This window comes from Haliotis rufescens, unplaced genomic scaffold, assembly GCF_023055435.1.
Source record: "Haliotis rufescens isolate VD_foot unplaced genomic scaffold, xgHalRufe1.0.p SCAF_8, whole genome shotgun sequence".
NCBI lineage: Eukaryota > Metazoa > Mollusca > Gastropoda > Lepetellida > Haliotidae > Haliotis > Haliotis rufescens.
In genome coordinates, this window is record NW_025964372.1 from 40,871,906 (window position 1) to 40,896,659 (window position 24,754).

At 40.2% G+C, this 24,754-nt stretch overlaps 1 protein-coding gene across 1 annotated transcript; it reads right to left on the reverse strand.

Annotated features, from left to right (window-relative positions):
* Positions 1 to 9,476: 9,476 nt before the first annotated feature.
* Positions 9,477 to 24,454, reverse strand: LOC124151061 (C-type mannose receptor 2-like). Its single transcript, XM_048389533.1, has 4 exons — positions 24,058 to 24,454; positions 13,908 to 13,989; positions 10,893 to 11,054; positions 9,477 to 9,713 (listed from the first exon to the last, which is right to left on the reverse strand). Exons 1-4 carry the CDS (start codon positions 24,370 to 24,372, stop codon positions 9,493 to 9,495), a joined length of 780 nt encoding a protein of 259 aa, XP_048245490.1. The 5' UTR covers positions 24,373 to 24,454; the 3' UTR covers positions 9,477 to 9,492.
* Positions 24,455 to 24,754: the final 300 nt, after the last annotated feature.

The window sequence follows — 24,754 nt, forward strand, 5'->3', positions numbered from 1 at the left end:
CATTTGCTATCCAGGATTAGAAATATTAAACATATTTTAAAAGTGCAAACGCTGCAGCTTATCTTACTGACGTAAGTAATCCATGGTATCAGATTAATAACGCACTTAATACCTTGGCAAGCCGTTTGGGGTGAAAGACTACCCGAGCGGAGGTTCAATACTCCGGCGTCCGTTATTTGTCGCCCTACCATATATTCTTACTACTGAATATTCCTGTCAGAAAATCCCGAACTTCGTATTGCAGCGTCGGAGCCCACGACGGAAGTTGAAAGACCTGAGTGTAATGAACGACAGTTATAGCGGACTGATAACTGTGTATTACCTTGCTTATGACGTATCTCGAAACAAGGACGTTGACTGGGCCGCTTAGCACAATGACAAATATACCAAGACTAGTGGCTCAATTGCCATATTTTACGTACGCTTCACACACCTACATTACATCCTTCCCTTTCTGAAAATGTAAAGCTTTGAGGAATAGATGTACAATGTCATACTGTGGACTGCTTGAGGTGCGGATGAATCCATATGTCTGTGAACATTCTGTAAACTATTGTACTCGAGAACTGTGGCCCATTGTCGCTGATAACTTCATCGGGAATGCCATACTTAGCCATTTGGCTCTTCAGATGACTGATAACAGTGCTGCTTGAGATATTTCCGGCCATTTTGAGAAATAGTCCACAGTCAACAAATAGTGAGCTCCCCGATACTCAAATAGGTCAGTACCGATCTTGGACCAAGATCTGTCTTCCAGCTCAGTTGCTATCGTTGGCTCTCTTGGGTTGAACTTCTGATATAGGTCACACGTCTCGCACTTAGTAACCAGCTCTTCCGATTTGTGTTGACATACCTGGCCAGAAAAGTATGTTTCGAGCTCTGCTTTTGCTCTTGACGATGCCTAGATGTGGTTCATGTATTTTCTTTAACATCTCGGATTGCATAGACTTGGGCCCAATCAGCTTGTTGCTCTTGCAGAAAGTCCATTCACACTTGATATCTCGTCTATGTACGTCCAGTACTCTCCTAGTCTTGGTGTGAGACTTGTTTTACTTTCAAGCCATCCCTGAATAACAACATCAAGCAATCTCTTAAGAGTTTCATCTTGCTTTGTTGCTTCTTGTAACTGTTTCTGTTTTTCTTGTGATATGGGAAGATAAGCAAGCAGGCATACTTTGTTGACTTCTAGTTCTGGAACAAGTTCTTCTCTGGCTTCCTGCAAGTACAGTCTACTGAGAGTGTCAGACAGTTGCATGATTTGTACATGATGATCAGACAATATTTCTGTAAAGCCATCGCAAGCCTCTGTAATCTTGCTGGTTCCTGAAGAAGAGGTTTGCGGAAGATACTCTCGTGGGGTTTATGGTCTGTTTCCACCTTTACGGATCTTCAAAGATGTAGTGATGGAATTTCTGGCATTCAAACAAAATAGCTAGAGTTCCTTTCTCTATCTGAGTGTAGGCTTGCTGAGTTATGGTAAGTGCTCTCGAGGCATATGCCACAGGTTTGTCGTCTTGTAGGAGGACAGCTCCAAGCCCTTTCGAACTTGCGACAACGTTGATAATCAAGGGTTTCTTCTCATCATAGAAGGTTTTGTTTTGGTTTGTTTGTTTGTTGTTTAACGCCGCACTCAGCAATATTACAGCTAAATGACGACGGTCTGTAAAATAATCGAGTCTGGACCAGACAATCCAGTGATTTCCATCATAAGCCTCGATCCCCGCAATTGGGATCGATGACATGCATCAACCAAGTCAGCGAGCCTGACCACCTGATCCAGTTAGTCGCCTTTTACGACAATCATAGTCACCTTTTATGGCAAGCATGGGTTGCTGAAGACCTATTCTACCCCGGAATCTTCACGGGTTCATCATAGAAGGTAAGTACTGGTGCTTTGACAGCCAACTGTTTCAGCTCCTGGAAACTTTCTTCCTGGGGCTTGTCCCAATGCCATTCTGCTGCTTTTTCCAGCAGTTTTCTCAAAGGAGAGCTAAATCGTACATGTTCTTCAAGATAAGATAGATATTGTATGAAGCCAAGAAATGTCTGTAGTTCTGACGTATTTGTTGGCCTACAGCTCTAACTTTCTCTGGGTCTGGTTTTAGTCCCTCTTTAGTTATCCGATGTCCAACATATGTGACTTCAGTCTTTCTGAAATGCGGCAACAAACAAACCAACAAACCAAAAACTCTTGCTTTATACATTCCTATGTCAGTTTTGTTTGGGCTTCTGACAAGTGTACAAACAGTACTAAAAATGTTATCGGTACATCAGGTACTGTTTATAATGATATAGTTGCAGTAGCAACAGATAGAGTACTGACAGTACTGATGACCATACCCGTCCTCGTTGGTTTCACCAAATTCTGAGACCTGCATCACTTCGGGCATTCCTCCCACATTAAGCTGACGAGCCGTGATATAACTGGAATACTGTTAAAAGTAGCGTTAAACCCAATACACTCACTAATTTGTGGCAGGCTTGCAGAAACAGCTCAATGTATTGCAGTCCTTTTGTATTAAGTGGGATGTAGAAGTAAACCTTGAGAAAACCAATGTTATTGTTTTTAGACATGGTGGAGTTGTATCGAAGCATGAAAATTGCATATATGGTGATAATCATTTAAAAATTGCAAGTCAGGATTAGTATTTAGGATTATTAATGTCCTCAAGACTAAATTGGTCCAATGTTTGTGAGATCTTAGCGCTTCAGGCATCTAAGTCAATGTTTCCTGTTCATAAATTATTCAATGAACTATTCATTTACCACAGCAAATTCGATATTTGATGAGAAAATTCTACAAATTGGTTTATACTGCTCGGATAAATGGGGCATTAAATATTTTGAATCCATTGAGAAAGTTCACACTTTATATTTTAAGCAATTCTTACGTATTTGTAAATATGCTTCACATAAGGCAGGACTTGGTGAAACTGGTCGCTATGGTACATATATTCATAGCCAGCTGCTTGTTGTTAGATATTGGATAAAAGTATTAAAAATTTGAAGTTCACAGGTACCCATTTCAATGTTACAAAATGCTAAAGCAATTAGATGGCGAAGGGAAAATGAATTGGCTGTCTGATATAAGAAGCACTATTTAATACTGGATGTTTCTTTGTATGGATCTCACAAGACACTTGTAATGAAAAACTTTGTTTACATACATTTAAACAAAGATTATTAGATATATGTCAGCAAAACTGGCACAAACATTTTTCCTCTTCACACGTTCTCAGGTATTGTGCTGGTATCAAATCAATGTTACAACCAGAAACAATATTAAAGTATATTACAAGATAAAATCTATTGATATCTCTTTGTAAATTTAAAATATCTCTCCATAACATCCTTGTCAATAAATACTGTAGAACCATGGATAGTGATTTTGTAAATCGTATATGTTCTAACTATACCAACAAAGAGATTGAAGACGAGTTTCATGTTTTTTTTATATGCGAAAAATATGAAACGTTGAGATTAAAGTTTCTATCTAATTTAGATATTACACACAAAGACAATCAATTAATGATCAATTTGTTGAATTCGAACAATGAAGATGTTATCCAATCTTTAGCAATGTATTTTAAAAATGGATTTAGACTCAGGTGAATATATTATGCCATATATATATATATATATATATATATATATATATATATATATATATACAGATTTGGATACACTTTCTTTATTTCATTTTGCAACTCAAGATAGATAGATAGATAGATAGATAGATAGATAGATAGACATAAATATGATATATGTTTGTATGCCAGTTGTTTGACGCCACACTCATCAATATATGACAACGGTCTGTAAATAATCACCCATGCTTGCCGTTAAAGGCGACTATGCCTGTCGTAATAGGCGACTAACGGGATCGGGTGGTCAGGCTCGCTCACTTGGTTGTCATGTCATCAATCCCAATTGCGTGGATCGATGCTCATGATATTAATCACTGGATTGTCTGGTCCAGACACGATTATTTTACAGACCGCCGTCATATAGCTGGAATATTCCTGAGCGCGGCATTAAAACACCAACCAACCTACTGTATATAATCGAGTCTGAACCAAAACAATCCAGTGATTGATATCATGAGCATCGATCTACGCAATAGGGATACGATGACATCCATCAACCAAGTCAGCGAGTCTGACCACCCTATTCCGTTAGTCACCTATAACGACAAGCGTGGGTTACTGAGGACCAATTCTAACACGCATCCTCTAATGATATGCACTAATTACCTTTTACCTCCGGGTACCTTGTATGTAATTATACCTTTTCCTTTTCCAAAGGGCAGATGTTATCGTTAGGACATGGATTTTGCAAATAAACGGAAATTTGTCATCTAAAGTTGAGCAGATTTCAAACAGATATAGTAACATTTCAACAGTCAAAACTGTTTTGTTTACTAGTTGTTACTACCCATATCTATATATACTAGAGGAAAAAAGTAATTGTGCTTCATGTAAAGTAAATACTGCGTCTTTTAGTACATAATCACGAAGACATCACCTCGACTTTAAATCGTCAACAGCTGAGGGGATGATGTAAATCCGGATAGGGTCCATGCAGGTAGCAATAATACTGTAAGTCCCCATGGACCCTGGCATGGTGATCTACCTTCAGATGCTGGCGATCTATAGCCCTTTTTTACATTGTACTGGTTCATTTAGTGATATCTTTTAATTGTTGTATGCTAGTTTTAAATATAAATCTGTGATAGTCTAGTAATTTTACTGTCCATCCATGACAGGTATTTATTTGGTTTAAATATATGTATAGACAATCTATAACTTCTCGTCACGATATGGCTGAAATATTGCCGATGTGACGTAAAGCATAAACTCACTCCCACCTCGACTTTAAGGTCGTGATTTACAATTTTCACGTGCATGTTCATGCACTGCGGACAGTTTGATACTCAAACATTATTTTTTGGAGTGTAAACAGCACACAATTATTGTTCAGCTATCAGTTGCTCATAAAAAGACCTTTCGTCAACCGTAAATAACGCTTACGCAATGACACGGCTCGCTGAAAATCAACGACAGCGCGCCGTTGGTTTGCTGCAAAAAGGAATGGCGCAAAACGAAGTTGCCAGACATTTAAATGTTGAGACCAATTAGTGGCAGAACGGTACTTAACCGGTTTAGGGAGCACAGCATACGCCCAGTGTTGCTTCCAACTCACCGTCAGGAACGCCTTGCTAAGTGTAGACAGCATCTGAGATTCAGAAGACTAGACTGAGACATTATACTGTTCACATATTATTCCAGTTTTCATCTTGACAGCTCTGGTGGTCTACAGGCGTCCTGGTCATTAACATAACATTTACACCACTTTAAATGAAACACAGTTACGTTTTTCCGTTGGCACAGTTAGATACGTGTCAGCTCACAATGGTTTGTGGTTTACTTGTGATCGTCTTTAAACACCTGTTCTGAAATAGCTGGGCAGGTGCAGCTGGAACTTAGCATTTGTGTTTCTAGCAAGGTGTGGTTCAAGATTACGCTTGAAAAGTCTTTTGGCATGGATCGAACCAGCGACCTTTCGCTGGACAATGTTTCTTCGACAATATAAGCATTAGCTTCGGATGGTAAACTTGTCAATAAGGACGTGGCTTTATGTGTCTTGACTGAAGTCTTATTTTTGACAACAATGCCACTCAAATCTCAAAGGCTACATTGACGCTTTTGTATGTTGTACTCCCATGTGAAACAGATGAAATTATACATCAAAGCATGTCACCCCATTGTTATCATCAATACCCCTTCCACTGCTATTTCATGCTTTACTATAGTCGTGTTCATCATCCTTCTTTTGATACATCTAATAACCTTCGAATTATTAAACCTTAATAAAATAGAACCTTCAAACGGACACAATTTCAACATCATCTTTTCCAGTAACCAGGAAGCGTAGTGTAGGTGCTAATGAAGTCGATACTTCTTACGAGTCATTATGATCGCCACTCGAAGTTGGAGGTTGTAAACAATTTCCTCTTTGAAGTCTATGTTGGACATTTTTTGAAACCTATTACAAAACTTCTACCTTATGACTAAAAGGTTCTAAAAGTACCATTGTGACTTTTAATATGAAGAATAATGATGTATATATGTATCTTGAGCAATACATGATGGCGACAAAGCCCTTTCCATATTCGTCAGAAAGTTCTGCTGAAGGCAAACTCCATTGTACGATTTCGACCATGTCACAACCATGAATCACTTTCAAACAGTAATAAAACCAGTTACTTGCGAAAAGGTGAGCGTTTCCTGCCACGGCGATGGTATCGTCACAAACACATACAAAGGCACGTCAAAGTTTCACCGGAACAAACACTTGAAGATGCGGTACATATCAAATAGGGATTAGTAAGTGTACATCTGTAAATAATCGAGTCTGGATGAAATAATCGAATGATTGACATTATGAACATCGATCTACGCAGTTTGGATATGACAAGCATCAACCTAGAATATGAAACTGAGCATCCGATCCCGTTAGTCGCCCCTTAGGACAAGCATGGGCTGCTAAAGACCACGTCTTACCCGGATTATCATGAGTCCTGGCTGCAAAACATCGATGAGATAATACAGCGATTTGATGTCCTTCAAACACTCGGAACTTGATAAACTAGCTGCTTCCTATATTTCAGGCAAAACGAGAACTGCTTTATCTTGTAATATACCGTATTGATAGGATGAATTGCAGTACCCCTGGAGCCGAACGCGGTTTAACTTTATAGTCTGTTCTTTATTCTCCGTTAATAAACTCAAAGCATATATTCTAGTAATAGCAACAATTTGACAGAGAGTATTGACCTTTGGGTGAATCATTGGTTTTCATGGCATCAGAAATTGTTCAGCAAAATAGCACCGTACAGACATCAAGATATCTATAACATGGGTACGGATCACAGAGAGGGACATACAAAACTCTCATTTCACATCCAAAACATTACAGAGACATTCATAGAAAAATTAAAACCCTTCGTATTACATATATCGACAGTGGTATTCAATTTCTAATACTTGGCAATGCTATAGATACAGTTATATTTTTCTTCTCCGGGTGATAGGGCCACTGGAGGATCTTCAATCATTGTTAAAATCTACAGCCCCATTACACTTAACACCAATCTCCAATATGTTGCAGTGCGACTTGCTTTGAACTTTTACTATGTGCTCACTGTATATTCCGCCTTCGTCAGCTCTTCAGCTGTCTGATCTTCAATCTCTCTGTAATCAACTCGCCAAACCCTGTGTAATTATGGGTGATCTAAATGTCCACAGCCTACTCGGTGGTGGTACAAACACTAACACTTAAGGTAACATTCATGAGATGGGTTGCGAGGCCGTATATCGCATTCTATATCACACTTTTTAACAGATAGGCATTTCCAGGTACGTGTGGGATCAACCTTGTCTGATTTTTACGATCAAGATCAGGGTGTCCCTCTAGATAACATATTATCGGTAACGTTGTTTTGTGTCAAAATAAATAGTTTGTCTAAGGTTTTAAATGACTCTGTTAATGGGTCATGATCTGTTGATTTTAATGTATCATGTCGAGGTAAAATTATGCATACAATTGAGAGACAGCTGCAGCTTTGTCTAAATAAAATCAATGATTGGTATCGATGTAACGGTTTCAAGTTTTCAAAATCAAAAACAAATTGTATTCATTTCTGTCGAAATATAAACAACATAGGGATCCAGAATTACATCTAGCGGGAACTCCGAATAAAGTTTAATGTTTAGGAATAATTTCCGATCATCACCTTACTTTCGTACCACTATTAAATATCTGAAAGCCAAATGTCTGAAGGCACTGGATGTATTTAAGGTTGTAGGGTATCATCACGTCCATAACGTCATGAAGTGAGTGAGTGAGTGAGTATGGTTTTACACCGTTTTAAACAATATTCCAGCAATATCACGGCGGGGGACACCAGAAATGGGCTTCACACATTGTACCCATGTCGGGGATCGAACCCGGGTCTTCGGCGTGACGAGCGAACGCTTTAACCACTAGGCTACCCGACCGCCCCCCACAACCACATGAAAGCCGTATTAAATCTCGTTGGGTTAAAAGCGGACGCCCTACACCGACGAGACATCCAAACTTGGACAACAATATCAGACGTATGTTTACCAATCAGCACCTAAACCCAACAATCCTTGGAATGCGTGAAATTCCAAACAAATCCGCTCAGACAACAGTAGACACACTGAAAGAAATCATTGTCATATGGCATATTTGGTAAAGGGTCATCTATCATTGCAAACATCAAAAACGGGATCGGGTGGTTAGGCTCGCTGATCGGTGCATTTTAGCGTATCCCAAATTGCGTAGATCGATGCTCATTATGTCAATCACTGGATTGTCTGGTCCAGACTCGATTATTTACAGACCGCCGTCATATAGCTGGAATATTGCGGCGTTAAACAACAAACAAACAAACAACGATATTACATCAGAGATCTAATGCAGAAGAAGTGATATATATATATATATATATAGATATATATATATATGTATATGTATATATTACATGCAATAAAACCAAATATCGATTACACCTACTTGGGTTCTCAGTCTAGTTTTGAAGAGATCATATTAAGACGATGTCGTATTGGTCATTCGTGATAAACTCATGGATATTTATTGAAAGGTGAGGATCCTCCATTCTTTATCCCTTGTGATCACAGAATCACTTTCAGGAATGCCCTGCTTGATTGCGTTGATTTTTGCATCACAAGGGATAACTTTTTCAAAGTTCATCGCCCAAGGATCATTATGTTTATATCAAATTTCATTTAATTCTCTCTTTTTTTTAAAGAAATAGAATTGTTAAATAAATTTTGAAACGTGTGTCTTGTAATGAATAAATGATCTTTTTAGACTTGGTAGAAAGAAATTTGTTAACTGAGATTGTTAGTGGCTGTACCCTTGATGTTGGTTGAAGTAGTGTAAAAGGATTGTCCCCCAGAGAATGTATGTAAGACGACGTCATTCGAAGTAGTTATATTTCTGCCACGTTTTCAATCGTAGAATATGTGTTATTTTAACCTTGGCTAAATTTGTCAATAATCGTCAACACCTGAAGGGATGATGTGAATCCGGCTGGGGTTCATGCAGGTAGCAAACGTACTATAAGTCCCTATGATCCCTAGTATGGTGATCTACCTTCAGTTGATAGCGATCTATAGCCCGTTTTAAGATTGTTTGTTTGTGTTTTTTAATGATAATGTATTATTTTAAATGTTCTCAACTAGTTTAAAATCGAATCTGTTATACTCTAGTTATTGTACTGGCCATCGATTTTATTCTAAATGTATGTATTATTTGTCTAAAGGTATGTATTATTAATTGATAACTTCTCGTCGGCTGAAATATTGCGGATGTGACGTTTAATATTAACTCACTATATCAATAAATGTGCACAAACCAAATTGCAATTCAGATTTAATTTGTTTAAAACGACCTTTCACAGATAGAGAAGATGTTATCTGTGCATGGGCGGTTTCTCCATCCATCGCCAAATTTCCACGCAAGGCAGTCCTGATCAGGCGTGCTTGTTGGTTGTCCGGGTCTCCAGTACGTGAAGTTTAGGGGACTCCCATCCATCCATCTCCAGCTGCCTTCCTCCTGTATATCCGAGGCACCGATGTAGAACTTTCTGAGGAAGAAGTCTCCTGAAGAAAGGATTACAGCCTCAGACTACATACCTACCTGAGACGCAATATGTATGTCATCTCAATTTAGTTACCTACGTGTATCTCAGATACAATAGTGCACATTAGTGAGTGGTAAATTACGCTTATGCAGTCAGTGATGTCACGGCTGCTTGAAAATAATTGAGTGTGGGTAGGAGAAACCAGTGGTTATTATTATGAGTAAATTCCCAAGTTGGCTGGTCTTTTACGTCGCACTCAGCAATATTCCAGCTGTATGGCGGCGGTCTGTAAATAATCGAGTCTGGACCAGACAGTCCAGTGAATAATATCATGAGCATCGATCCACACAATTGGTGTTTTGGTTTGGTTTGTTGTTTAACGCCGCACCAGCAATATTCCAACTTATGACGGCGGTCTGTAAATAATCGAGTTTGGACCAGACAATCCAGTGATTGATATCATGAGCATCAATCCTCGCAATTGGGTACGAAGACATGCATCAATCAAGTCAACGAGCCTGACTACCGTATCCCGTTAGTCGCCTTTTACGACAAGCATAGCCACCTTTTTGGCAAGCATGGGTTGTTGAAGACCTATTCTACCCCGGAATCTTGACGGGTCCCACGCAATTGGGATCGATGACATGCATCAACCAAGTCAGCGAGCCCGATCACCCGATCCCGCTAGTCGCCTCTTACGACAAGCTTAGTCGCCTTTAACGGCATGCATGGGTTGCTGAAGGCCTATTCTACCCCGGATCGTCGTCGGGGTGCTAATACTTCATTACTAGCAATCAACCATCACCGAAGTGTTAGCAGCAGTTTACTTTGCCTAGACAGGATAATTGTAATGTTTTGTTTGTTTGTTTGTTTGTACAACGCCACCCTCAGCAATATTCCAGCTGCATAACGGCGGTCTGTAAATAATCGAGCCACACAATCCAGTGATAAACTTCATGAGCATCGATCCACGCAATCGGGATACGATGACATGTATCAGCCAAGTCAGCCAGCCTGGCCATCCGATCCCGTTAGTCGCCCCTTACGACAAGCATAGTCGCCTTTTACGGCAAGCATGGGTTGCTGAAGACCTATTCTACCCTGGATCGAGTCTCGTTGTAATGCAAACATGTTTATGTCCCTTATTTGTCCTTTCACGGATTTAACGAAATTGCATAATACAAATGTTAAAACATACCTGTAGCATTAATTAATACTGTCAGAAAGTTGATCTTGTCAATGGAGTCCACAATTGCCAGGTGTCCTCCAAATGAAGACATACAGTTCAGCCTTGCCGTCTCCCACACAGACGTATTAAGAACAAGAATGTAGGGATGATCGCCACTAATAGACACCGGAGCTAAAATATTGAACAGACAGAGATATCACCTAACGTTTAACGTTAATTCTCGAAAACAAACTTTGGCTCAGTGAAGACGGTTTAGATCTTTGGTTCAGAATACAGAATGATAGTTGTCTTGTACGGCTCTTACCTTTCCACAAGTATCTTAGACTATACGGTTAGTTGGTTTGATGTTTAATGGCACAGTCAGCAATTTCCAAGCCGCCCCGTGAAGATCCAGGGTAGAATAGGTCTTCAACAACCCATGCTTGCCGTAAATGGCGACTATGCCTGTCGTAAGAGACGACTAACGGGATCTGGTGGTCAGGCTCGCTAACTTGCTTGATGCATGTCATCGTATCCCAATTGCTGTGTTCGATGCTCATGAAGTCAATCATTGGATTGTCTGGTCCAGACTCGATTATTTACAGACCGCCGTCATATAGCTGGAATATTGCTGAGTGTGGCGGTAAACAAACAAACAAACTAACAAACAATAGGCAAGCTATTGACGGCGACCTGTTAATATTAGAGTCTGGACCAGAGACACCAGTAGTTGATATAATGGACACGACATCTGGGTGCGATGACTTCTGAGTCACCAAGATTAACCACCCAGTCCCTTTGGTCGCCTCTTACAACAAGCGTACATGCGTGGTGCTCGGGGCCTACCCTATCCTGGAATTCTAACAGTGTTGAAGTTGATCATGAGTTGGTCTGATGTAACAAGGGGGCATTCACACGGCCTAACTTGTTGGACCAACTTGTAGGAAATTAGTTGCACGAACTGAAGTTGCGATACGATTCGTCATTTACCCAGCTGCGAGTTGCAAACAACTCGGATCTCGCGACATCTCCAACTAAAACATTAGAAATTAGTGATTCATTCCATCACTGATGGAAGCCTGGTTGCCGAGTTGATTTTAAGACGCACATTTTTATAAGGTATGCAGCGTGATTGTTGTGCAAGAATTGCGGTCGCGCGGCACTGGGCCAACCCCTGACTTTGAAATTTAAACGAGTTGTAGAGTATTGAATATTCTACACCATGATGTAAAATTACTGATTTGCTGACAAAACACCCTTTAACATGTGGCCACTTTTTATTGTACATCGATAAAGTTACAGTGCGACGAAAAGGTTTATTTGGCAGCTGTATGTAAACAAAATAAAGCCTCATATCTGAAAGGATCAATTTTCCGCTGACGCCAAAACACGATGAAGACGTGTACATATGCTTACCTGTAAGCCATTGTAATACCGCATTCGTGGTGGGAACTTGCTATGGCTCACGACAATACATTCTCGAGTGTTTTTAATCCATGTGTACCCAAAACCTCCTTCACAAATATGGATATTGAACCCCAGGTTTGATGTTCATAGCACTGGCTTATTGTCTTATTGTCATCCAATACGTTTTGAAAATGTATTTCAAATTTGTTAATGATATGGAGGCAAAAGTTGATAAAATCATGGAAATTTGGTATAGCCAGTCGACTTTTGCAGAATCACTGATATTTCTCCTAATTGCCGTCATTGTATACAGCATGAGGCGAGTTTAAGACTTTATCGATACAACACACACACACACACACACACACACACACACACACACACACACACACACACATATATATATATATATATTATATTTTATATATATATATATATATATTCTCTGGGTACCTGGGTATCTATATATATATATATCGCACATCACACATACACGCCTGCACCCAGAGAAAATGACATGATTGGACCCTTTCAACGCACCCCTCGTGCATTTTATTATAGACATTATGATCGAGCGATCAAAAACAACTGAAAAACAATCATTCTAGATCTTTTTGTGCACACTTGTGTACATATGTAATAAGAAACCCATTGATAAATATCTTTCAGGTTTACGTTTACTTTACAAATATCATTAAATGTCTTTTTAATGAACCTTTTATGTACATTTACCAGAAGTAATATTTCTTCAAAGATTCTTTCATAGATGTATCGCTGACTTCCTTTCACAAAATAGCGTGTTCACTGATAGCAGTGCGTTGGATGTTCAGAGTAGGATTTTCAGGTGAACAATGAAACTTCGACAAATGCTGTTGATATTTCGAAATCATTGTCAAGTAGCCTGTCAAATTATTAATTTTTCAGTTCTTGCAACCATAATTAGCAATAATCTGAGCCAATGCATGCAACAAATTGACGAGTGGATCTCTCGATAGAGTAGAAAATGCTACTGTAATTTAGAGTGTTTGTTTGTTTGTTGTTAAACGCGGCACGCAACAATATTCCAGCTTTATGACGGCGGTCTGTAAACAATCGAGTCTGGACCATCCACTGATTGACATCTTGGACATCGATCTACGCAATAGGGATACGATGACATGCATCAACCAACTCAACAGACCTGACCACCCGATCCCATTATCCGCCTCTTTCGACAAGCACGGGTTGTGAAGACCTATTCCCTACCCGGGTCGTAATATAGTGTAAAACTGGATGTTGACTTTGTTTACGTTAAGATTAACCTAGGGACGTAGACCTTTGCAAATATCAATTTGTTACAGGTAACTCAACCAACCTACTTTACATAAGTATTTTCCTGAATGTTTACACTTCCGAAAAACAGACGTTACCGTGATATTTAAACGTCTTTTGGTTGGCTGCTTGCGTACAACTTGTCGCATGAAAACAGAACATGTCCTGTGTCATAAAACTCACGTCCAACAAGTTGCACACATTCAAAGTTAGCACGGCTTGCAAGTTCATAGGATGCACTGTGTTGCATGCAATATATTGTATACAACTAGTTGTACCGTGTGAATGTCCTTAAGGAATACTCCAACGAAACTATAAAATACTTGCAGCATGCATCGACGCCTGTTCTGTCCACAGTACATCTGTCATGTACACCGCACGTCACTGCACTGCAGGGTCCGTCCAATCTCTAATAAGGGAAACAAATATTATGTAAATATCAAACAATGTCCACATGAAAACTTCGTAGTTCTTACCACTGACAAGGCCTCAAATAGGATGATCATTATTATGTAAGTATCACAACATAAATAGTTTGATAAAAGGATTTGATGTATCATATCAAATAATACCACATATAATGCAGTATGTTTAGTGAGGAAGAATCTGTCACAGCCAACGATAAACATAGATAAAAGATTCAAAGGTAAACAAAATTCCGTACAAAGTGAGATGTTTTACTGGCCCAGCAAATGTACCACGAAAACATAACCATAATCTTAATACAATCAAGGAAGATTTCTTTTTGTATTCGCTGACATTTGACAGTGGTTTTAATACCATATGGATTCTCAAATCCAAAGATTCACTTGAATATTTGCAATCTCAGAAAAGAACCAACCTCAGTTATGTCAAAACAATTGGGGGCGGTCGGGTGGCCTAGTGGTTAAAGCGTTCGCTCGTCACGCCGAAGACCCGGGTTCGATTCCCGACATGGGTACAATGTGTGAAGCCTATTTCTGGTGTCCCCCGCCGTGATATTGCTAAAATCGGCGTAAAACCATACTCACTCACTCACTCACTCACTCAAAACAATTGGATTTTTTTGCACACCATACTCCCAAACGGGAAACATTTGTGACTAAACGTGGTGACCATAGAGATAGTTACGTCTTGATCTTCAAAGGTTCAAGACAATTATGTTAGAAATGAAATGAATAGTCTTCTGAAGTTTACTGATATTCATTCTGAAATAAAGTAATGCATCCTTCAACACACATTCATCTCCTGGACCTGAATTTTTAGGTCGTGATTCACAATTTCTTCTTGCATGGCGTACAATTTGGATGTTTGCGTGTTTTGTCCGGGTCTTCAGCGACCTATGCTTACCGTAAAAGGCGACTAAACTTGCCGTTAAAGGCGACTAAACTTGCCGTTAAAGGCGACTATGCTTGTCGTAAGAGGCGACTCGCGGGATCTGGTGGATAGCTCTGATGGTGGTGCAAGTGTCTACAGGTATCCAGGAGACCGTTTTAGTGACGCCTGTGTTACCAACGTCGTCAGTTTGGGGATGGAAGTGTGATCTATAAGGCGGCATCACAATGCATGGGAGCATATAACTCATGATTTTTAACGGCAATTTGAATCGCGTTCACTCACGTGACGACATCGTTTCAGATCATGTTCTGTGCAAATGCAGGGGCATAACGTCCCGAAGCAGCAGTTTAATGCCCCCCAATTGTTGCACGTGTTTAACAGACTTTTCGAGGCAGGATCGCATTGCTGTGCTGCCATGGCGGCTGTTTCTCCTGACCTCTTCCCCTGACCTTTTTCCCCTGACCTCATCCCCATAGAGCTTGACATTTTAAACAACCTCCCACAGGTTGCATTTAATCATCTGGTGTCTTCAATGAGCCGCAACTGCTTCGCCTGTATCAACGCAAATGGTGGTCACACCCTATATTGACCTTGTTGGTTGAGTTGTTACGGGGCGGTAGGGTAGCCTGGTGGTTAAAGCGTTCGCCCGTCACCCCGAAGACTTGGGTTCGATTCCCGACATGGGTACAATGTGTGAAGCCCATTTCTGGTGTCCCCGCCGTGATGTTGCTGGAATATTGCTAAAAGCGGCGTAAAACCAAACTCACTCACTCGCTGAGTTGTTACACCGCTCCTATTTTAGGGCGTGTCGCTCTGTCTCTTTTTAACAGATACGGGTCTTGTCAATGAATTACGGGAGGGCAACGCGCCGCGGCGTATATGAATGTCAATGCCAGATTGGATTATCCAACGAAATAGATTCCAATGGGCGTAAAAGGTAAACAGCTATGCCAACCATATGAATTGTTGGACTTAAGAAACACCACATGCAGTCATCGAGCTGAAACATTACATGGATGACACTAAACCAAATGTTGAAACACTTATTTATTATTATTTATTATTTATTTTGTCATAACAACGTTCTTCAAAGTTTACGAAAATAATACTGAAATCATGCTGTTCTCTCGCATCAATATGAACACACTTCACAACCCTTTAACAGCAGCACTATGCTGACATGATGGCCCTAAGTGGCATGTAACATTTAGCTTGCTGTGGGCAAACTGTAACGCCTCACCGTGGTACTGTTTACATATGTAGCTCAACTCTGAAACCAGTCAGTGACTGATTGTTACTTATAGCTGCTCAAGCTTTCATAAAACAAGGGGATTGTGTGGCTGACTGATCTGTTATCAGTACCACCAACAAGCTGCACAATATTCAACCACTTATATGTCATAACAATATCGGGGGGCACGGGTGGCCGAGTCGTCTAAGGCGCCGCGATTCGCTGTGCAGAGTTGCGTCCCTTCGGACGCGCCAGAAACCTATGATTGTGGGTTCGAATCCCGGTTCGCCCCGATTATGTTTCTAGGTTTGTCAGCACCATACCCGTGCTCGTGGGTTTCACCGAAGTGGTAAACGTCTGAGACCTGCATCACTTCGGGCTTTCCTCCCACATTAAGCTGACACGCCCTGATATAACTGTAATACTGTTAAAAGCGGAGTTAAACCCAACTCACAATTCACACATAACAATATCAGTATTGGTTGTCGTAGAGATGATGTTGTTTTAAGCCGATGCCGTATATGACATTCACATTTTACTCATGCTTTCCTTTTAAAGGGAGAAGATGCTCCCATGTGTATTCCTTATCAATGTCAAGTTACCATAAAACACATACTTTTAGACGGTGTGGATACTGATGTAGCGGTTAAATATGCTACCGTGGGGGCCGGACAGCGGTAGCAGTCCCAGGCCAGCAGCGCTAGCTGCAATCGCCGTCGGCCACGCGCGTGGCCATGGCAACGGTAGCATTTTGGTATACACAATTAGCAGCTAAGTAGCCCACTAGTACCTGCACACCCTCGGCCATTTAACCCAACCTCATCTTCTGTTTTTATTATAGGCACGGGCACCCACGGCTCGGTGGCCCGTGCCTCTCCTTGGCATATCGCGGGATAAGTGCGACATATTTTAATGTTTCTATTTTGAAACAACCTTTTACTCAAGTTCATAGCCAAACAATTATAGTATTTTTGAAAGAAAACCATCTTTATGACAAGATTAGGTTTTAACCCAAATAGTCAGGGTTTTTTCCATTTGTCTGCGATCTGATATTTTATGTGATCTTTGATATCATACTTTTACTGTTGCCCTTTATTAGTATATGTTTGCAATTGTAACTGGTTCTCGCCGTGAATAGCTGGTAAATTGCTGATGCGGCGTAAAACAATAGTCATTCATTCATTCATTCATTCATTCATTCATTCAGTTATGTGGCTGACTCTGCAACACCGGGGTCAGATGGAGCGGATGGCCATGGCGTTAAGAAATCCTCACTTGATCCACCCGCGAGTGTCTGAGCTGCCCGACAAGATTAAACGTGAAAGAGGACATTTAACTTAACTCGGCACGATCTAAAGGGCAATCGCTTGTCGCCAAGGTGATAACCAGCTACAAGTAGTATTGATCAGTAATGGGAACACGCAGCGACGCTAATATTAGTAATCACAGTTTTTGATCCCAGTGTTTTAGGTTCAGAATTGATTTCAGTTCTCACTGTACAATAGTTCAGTCTATCGATGAAAATAATAAATACGTTGTATGTTTTGAATGCATTATGTGTAGCTACGAGAGATGAATACAAAAAGACCCGACAATGTGAAAATCGAATAACGAAATCGATATAAATCGATAATTATAGATTGTCTGGCTCCGTGTCGATAAACAGAAAATCCCAAATAGGTCCATTAATATACTTCACCGCAAAAGAAACGTCACCCCAAGTAACATTGCATGAAAAGTGGTCATTTAAATATCTCGGTAACTTTTGTCAAAGTTTCTAAAATTTAACACAACCTTGTCCGGAAAAATGAAATTTGATGATAAAAAACAAAGCAGATGACAATAAAACCGATCGCCCAAACGCATCACGGCAACGGCCATGGTAACCCGATGCACGTGAGTTCTGTGCAAATTGAAATCCACATGCGTTCCCCCATTTCTTGCCCTATAAAAATCCACCCAGATCGGATAACATTCATTCGTTATTGAATTGCCACCACATGCAACGTTTGACAAGAAATCAGCAACACCAAGCCCTTGGACGATTGCAAGCTGGACAAACCACCCGGCAACTAGCCAATGCATTTCAAGTCCACGTAAGGACCATATACAGGCTCCAGCAACGGTACCAGAACGCCTTGAACACTATAGAAGACCGACCATGTAGTGGAAGACCAAGGGTCACGACCCAACGTCAGGATCGTCAGATCGGAAACTGCTCGATAGACCATGGGGACACATCAGCGACACATTAGTGCGGACACCGTGCATCGCCGATTGACGAGCAGACACCTTCACTGTCAAAGGCCACACCGAGGATCCATTCTGACACCACGTCATCGCCGGGACCGTCTTCAGTGGGCAACACACCACCAGCAATGGTGCCACCAGCAGTGGAGAAGAGTCCCCTTCTCAGACGAGATCCGTTACTGTATCTCAACAGCAGATGGCAGAAAGAGAGAGTCTGGCGACGCCGTGGGGAACGTTATTCGGATGCTTGTGTTAATGAGAGAGACTCGTGGGGTGGTCCAAGCATCATGGGGTTGGGTGGAATTGGTCTTGCACAGAGGGTCGGCCCTGTGGTCTTCCAGAGCATCGGTCCAGGGACGAGCAATGGTGTCACAGCAGCTCGGTACATTGATCAAGTCTTGAGACAACACGCCATACCTCATTTGGCTTGTCACCGCACCCACGAGTTTCAGCATGATAACGCCCGTGCCCACACTGTGGGAGCAACAGGAGACTTCCTCCAGCAGAATGGCATCAGAACCATGTCGTGGCCTGCCCTCAGTCCCGATTTAAATCCCATTGAGCACCGGTGGGACGAGATCCAAGGACGGCTGAATGACGTCTGACCAAGGCCGACAACTACAGCTGAACTGCGTGAGGCATTCGTCAGAGTGTGGGCTCAAGTGCCTATGGCCTTCATCAACCGCCTCATCCATTCATGTATCGACGTTGCACGGCAGTCATCAATGCACATGAGGGACACACGAGATACTGACTTGCGATGCCATTTTCTTAGAGACTAGTGTTGTGTTCACTTTAAGAACATTTGACACTTTAATTGTAACCTTGATGAACAGTTTTGCCAAGATTCATCTTTTAAATATGTATCAAAGTATGTTTACAGTGTTTGGACAAATAAGGTTTCTCAGATATTTATCTATGGTGACGTTTCTTTTGCGGTTCAGTATATATGACCCATTGTCTTTTTTACCGCGAAATAACAAAATATGCACTGTTTCCTTGTACAGTTCACGTGTCGGGAGTTATACAGTAGTAGCATCGTTAGATAATAAACATGTGTCTGTTACAAGGGCTTCAGACAGCTGGCTTGTTTTTGTCGCCACACTTGGCAATATGATGGTCCCTGTACATAATCGACCAGGCAGATTGTACATGTTTATCATTGTGCTGATAAATCAGTGTGCCTGGCAAAGACTCGATTACTAACAACTTTCTTAATCTGGAAACGTTTAGGGTCTAAACACTTGAAATAAGTTATCGTCTCACAGGCTAAACACCAACTAAACACAACATCCCCATAAACTAAACATGTTTAGAATTTTTACATGTTTAACTACTATACATGTTCAGAATTTATACATGTTTAGAAATGTAAACACGTTGAATCATGTTCAGAGTTTAAATATGATACGACAGTGCATATCTTTATATACTAGTATTATTTCCAAAATCTATGTTTAGAATTTACTTACAATTAACTTGGTACAATATTAAGGACTACAAATCAAGACGTTGAAGGTTCGTATCCCGCCGAGTTTTGAGTTCATAAATGTGTTGTTGTCGTGTACCTAATAATATTTCTATCATTTAGATAACGAAAGCTGACAATGAAAGTTCATCAGATAACTTTCCTCTCTCATGAAAAAAATGTGTGATCCCGCCTGTCTCCAAACATTGAAACGACTCCCAAATCTCTCTGCGCATAAAAACCTTGCGCAAAAGTTGAATGACAATAACGTTCCACCAAATCAAATAATGCAGATAACTGATCACATGAACACCAATTCTATGAAGAATTACTGCCATATTATTACTGACCAGCAAAGCAAACATCCAACGTAATTTCAGGAAATGCTCCATATCCAGCAATTTGACGAAGCTCCTGATATGCAGAGCAGCCCCTTGCGTAATGTCAAAAACGCCAGTAGACAACACAGTCAGCAGATCATACATGTTTCTGGAAGTGTCAAGACTATGGTTGTTGGCACCGTTACTGGTCAACATAACGGTTAATCTTGTTACATCTCACAACCAGTTTCAGTCAAATGACGCCGGAATTGTCGCCGAAAGTGAGTGACAACTAAAGCATACTGTGATCTCTCTCCTCCAGCGGGACATTCCTCGAGTGCGAGCGCGGACCTATTCGACTTGTAAATGTTATTGAAATTATACCGGAGAAAGAATCAAATGGCACAGAATCGTTGTTGTTGCCGTTATTAAAGATTCAAATATCTTAAAATAAGATTTGAGGATTTTGTTCAGCAAATGAATATGCGCTCATTTGTTAACAGGTGCTATATGTTGCTTCACCCGGCAATAGAAAACATATTTACGTAGAATTTCGAAAATTTTGGTTCCAATGATATTTTTATCGATCTAATATAATGTGAAGATGACCAATAGAATTCATCCCGTGAATCTCTATTTGCCCAAACAATGCTCCGCAAATACAACGAACTAAGACTCGGCTGATATTTCTCAGTCATCAAAAAAAACACACGTGATGAATCCTCTGTGTAGATGCATATTTAACCATGAGATGTCAAAGTTTATATTCAGTTGGGTTGGAGGATGACTGTCTTGGACAGGTCGTCTCTAGTTGATGTCAAAGGTGAGTCTCCTGTATCAAATATTGATATATCAGGGTTGATAAATACTGTTGGACTGTCACATATGTCCGACTGGAAAATAGACTTTGATGAAATTGACACATCACTGGTACTGCCATCACCGAAATAATCACAAATCACTGTTGGACCAGTTATCAATGATTTTCTAGCTGTCAGATTTCTTTGAAATTTCATGTTTGATTCCTGGGATATTGCTCCTGTACATAGTACCTTTCCCGGAGCCTGAGATAAGGTGTTCAAGTTATTCCTAAGAACAACTAATTTTGTTTTCTTCTGTTGTTGATGTTGGACCCTATATATTATGTTTGTTTGTTAGTTGTTTAACGCCAGGCTCAGCCATATTGCAGCTATACGACGGCGGTCTGTAACTAATCGACTCTGGAAAGACAATCCAGTGACTGACATCATAAACATCGATCTACGCAGTTGGGATACGATGACATGCATCAACGAAGTCAGCGAGCCCGACCACCCGATCCCGTTAGTCGACTCTTACGACAAGCATGGGCTGCTGAAGACATATTCTAAACCGGACCATTCGGTCGGGAAAATTAAAAGACAATGAAGTTTTCATTTAAATATATACAAGTAATTGGACAGGTTTCTTGTCTTAGGTTAATGTTTTGGAATACGTTCAAGCAAATTCAACAGGAGATAGTTGTGGCTGTGACCATAGCGGCGACCACATTTTCAGAACCCGGATGTTGATTTTGTAAAACGTTTTCTGATTGGACTATTGATAAGTGCAATAATCCTCTCATATTCTAACAGATAATCTTTATTAGGCTTGAAATGTCAAAGTTGAAAACTAGATGTTGGTAAAGGACAGTGGACACGCTTTGATGCTGAGCAACTAATTCTCTGAAAATGTAAAGCCATTTTATTCTTCCATGGTCAGTTCTTTTAAGTTTTCTCCTGCCATAATGCACAAAGTGTTGTGTAATGCACCGCCAATATGTCTTGTCTATTCACCGAGCATCTTCTTTCAGCTTTTGAGTGTATACTCCAGTCCGCTCTATAAATGTACTCGCATGGCACATGAGATATGACATGTCCTAAATAATTCACTTATGCTTCAAATTTGGTCCTGCTTTTAAGAGTTTCCGCAATACTACAAGTCTATCCAAGTGCTCCTCAAATACTTTCGACAAATTTTACATGGTTAGCCTATCCGAACTTCCATTAGTCTATGGAACGTTGCTGGGGCATAACTTAACATTTCCAAAGTTATCCAAAGCACCATCTATCATCGGAAATGGACAGTTATGTCCGCGACATAGTTCATTCACAGAAAGAAAATCAATATAAACACTTTTTGACCCATCAAATATCCCAACCAGCAGTATCGAAGATGACCATGGACTTGATGAAGGCTGAACCACCTCTCGTTCCAACATATTTCAGATCAGTATATATGCTCAAGATATCATCAATTTTCTTCTGAGTTTCGGAAAGATTGTCTATTGTCTATTGTCTATTGTTATAGTCTGGTATTGCCATGGATTTCCTGTATTGTTGGGGCCCTTCTGTATTCATTGCTCAAGGGCATACTTCCTCTTCTATGTATGCTCAACTTGGTCTACAGGAACAACTTGTGTAGTTTGGTTCGACAAATATATCAAAATGATATCATCATTACAAAAGGTCTCTTACGAACTACCTCAGGGGGTCTGCACGTCGTAATACATTTACATAAAATATGAGACGTCAAAATGGCCGACATGATTAACGTGACGGAAGAGATTTCCGAAGTTCATGAACCTGTGGCGATTAAAAGTGCAAGTCGTCATTGATCATCATTTGCTGATCATTGAAAGGTGATTACAGACATAAAATAGAAACTAAGAAAAATTTATAGATAGATTCCTTTATTTACTGTCACTTGTCAGTCAAGACATGGATCGAGTCGATACTACGATAGATTTAATGTGCATTTCTTTCTTTTTATTACACGGATGGGTCGTAAGGAAATTATTCGTGAACGACCATGCAGTCAAACTCTGACGTTTCAAGATTGAAGGGTCCAAAATAAATGCCATGGGGTTTTACCAGGAATTTGAATTTAAAGTAGTCCGTCAGTGTTTACGTCATTTCAAGAATACAGTCTCGTGAAAAACGTATGAACGTCAAACTGTGTCGTTCATGCACTTATGAACGTCAGTTTCGCAGTCATGTGGCCGAGTTCTCGTCCAATGAAAAAGCTGCAAGTTTCACAAAAAACTTTCTTGATGAACATAGGGAGGTGGGGTAGCATTAAATGGGAATGGACGTGTTAACTTGCAAGTGCACCTATTAAAACATTTACACTTATTGTTAAACACATATGAATAATAACCACCGACATAAATGTTCTAATGACTATGACGAACATTTACTCTTTTACCTCACAACCTTATGATAATGCTGATAAAGCAGCTCGGAGGTCATAATATTATTAAGTTGCACTGGATCAATCACTGAGTGGTATTCGGTAATCGAAAATGAGTTCGAATTACAAAATTATGAATGGTTCAAAGTATATTTGAACCAGAGGGATAGTTACATACACTAAGGATGTCAACATTACCTAATGTTCTAGCACATTTCCGATCTGGATTTTTGTAAACAATTGCAATTGTGGCAACCAACATACAGTATCTTTTTGTAGAGTTATCTATGTAGACAAACGACCTACACGGAGGCATGGTTCTTCAAATGACATGCATGAATGTGGATTGCGATCCCATTCGCCTCAATGTTTTTCAGAGAGGGACAGTTTCAACTCGGTGTGGGTTCAACCCTGTTTGATCATTAGCAGGAGCAGGATGACCCCTCAAGGCAGGATTTAGTTATAAAATTAAAAGCCTGTCTAAGCTTTTTAATGATTCAATTTGTGGTTCAAATTTTCTTTTAATTGTGGTTCAATTTTAAATAATCATGTAAAAAAATGCATAATTTAGTGAGACAATTACAACTATGTTTCAATTTAATTCACAGAGGTCGCTTGAAAATGGCTTTAGATTTTATAAATGTTTAAAACATGTCAGGGTATGCAATATGTCTTTCTTACCTTACTCCAGGTGCTGATGTCACTAGATACATAGCCATCTTCACTGCTCATTATTATACTTGATGAGTTGGTGTCCACATAGTTAAGATAGCAGACATGGCTGAGGATGTGGTAGCTGAACGATCTACATATCACATGCATTTGGCAGTTCGCTACACACGAGTTTATGCCAGGTGTAGAAAGTATATGGAAAGATGATCTAATAATTCGCGCGTTGGATATCAGGTGTCCCTCTTGTTGACATGATGCCTTGCAAATGGAAACCAGTGTTAAGAAGAAAAACGCCAGTCTCACATGTTCGTCTTGAATCATCATGAATTAACTGACAACTGTCGTGGTGGGGTATTCATTATTGACAGAAGTTGCTAACGAAGACACAATATCGACGGCAAACTCCTCAATGATGTTGAATCAATAGCACTACCTTTGTGTTAGGCTGTTCAGTCTGCATTAAATAATCGATATGCGTAAGAAGTAGTTTTAGCACTGCCGTCATCAATATCTTACTGAAAAGGGGTAACAGCAAAGTTTTAATGATGCGTCAGTATCTGTCGTGTTATTAAGGTCATTAAGGCCTACGGTTCAGTGTATCACTTGACTATTCATATTTCCATTTTATATTTGAAAGGCGGAAAGCTACAGCTAGACAGCTCAATATATCGCTTCTTGCGTTCTGTCTGATCTTTTTAGTCATGCT

Coding starts and splice junctions, on each gene's coding strand:
- LOC124151061 (XM_048389533.1), bottom strand. CDS start 24,372: ATGATGATTCAAGACGAACATGTGAGACTGGCGTTTTTCTTCTTAACA. Junction 11,055..13,907: donor AACAGGCGTCGATGCATGCT/GCAAGTATTTTA, acceptor TCAATATTTTAG/CTCCGGTGTCTATTAGTGGC. Junction 9,714..10,892: donor AGTATTAATTAATGCTACAG/GTATGTTTTAAC, acceptor TCCTTTCTTCAG/GAGACTTCTTCCTCAGAAAG.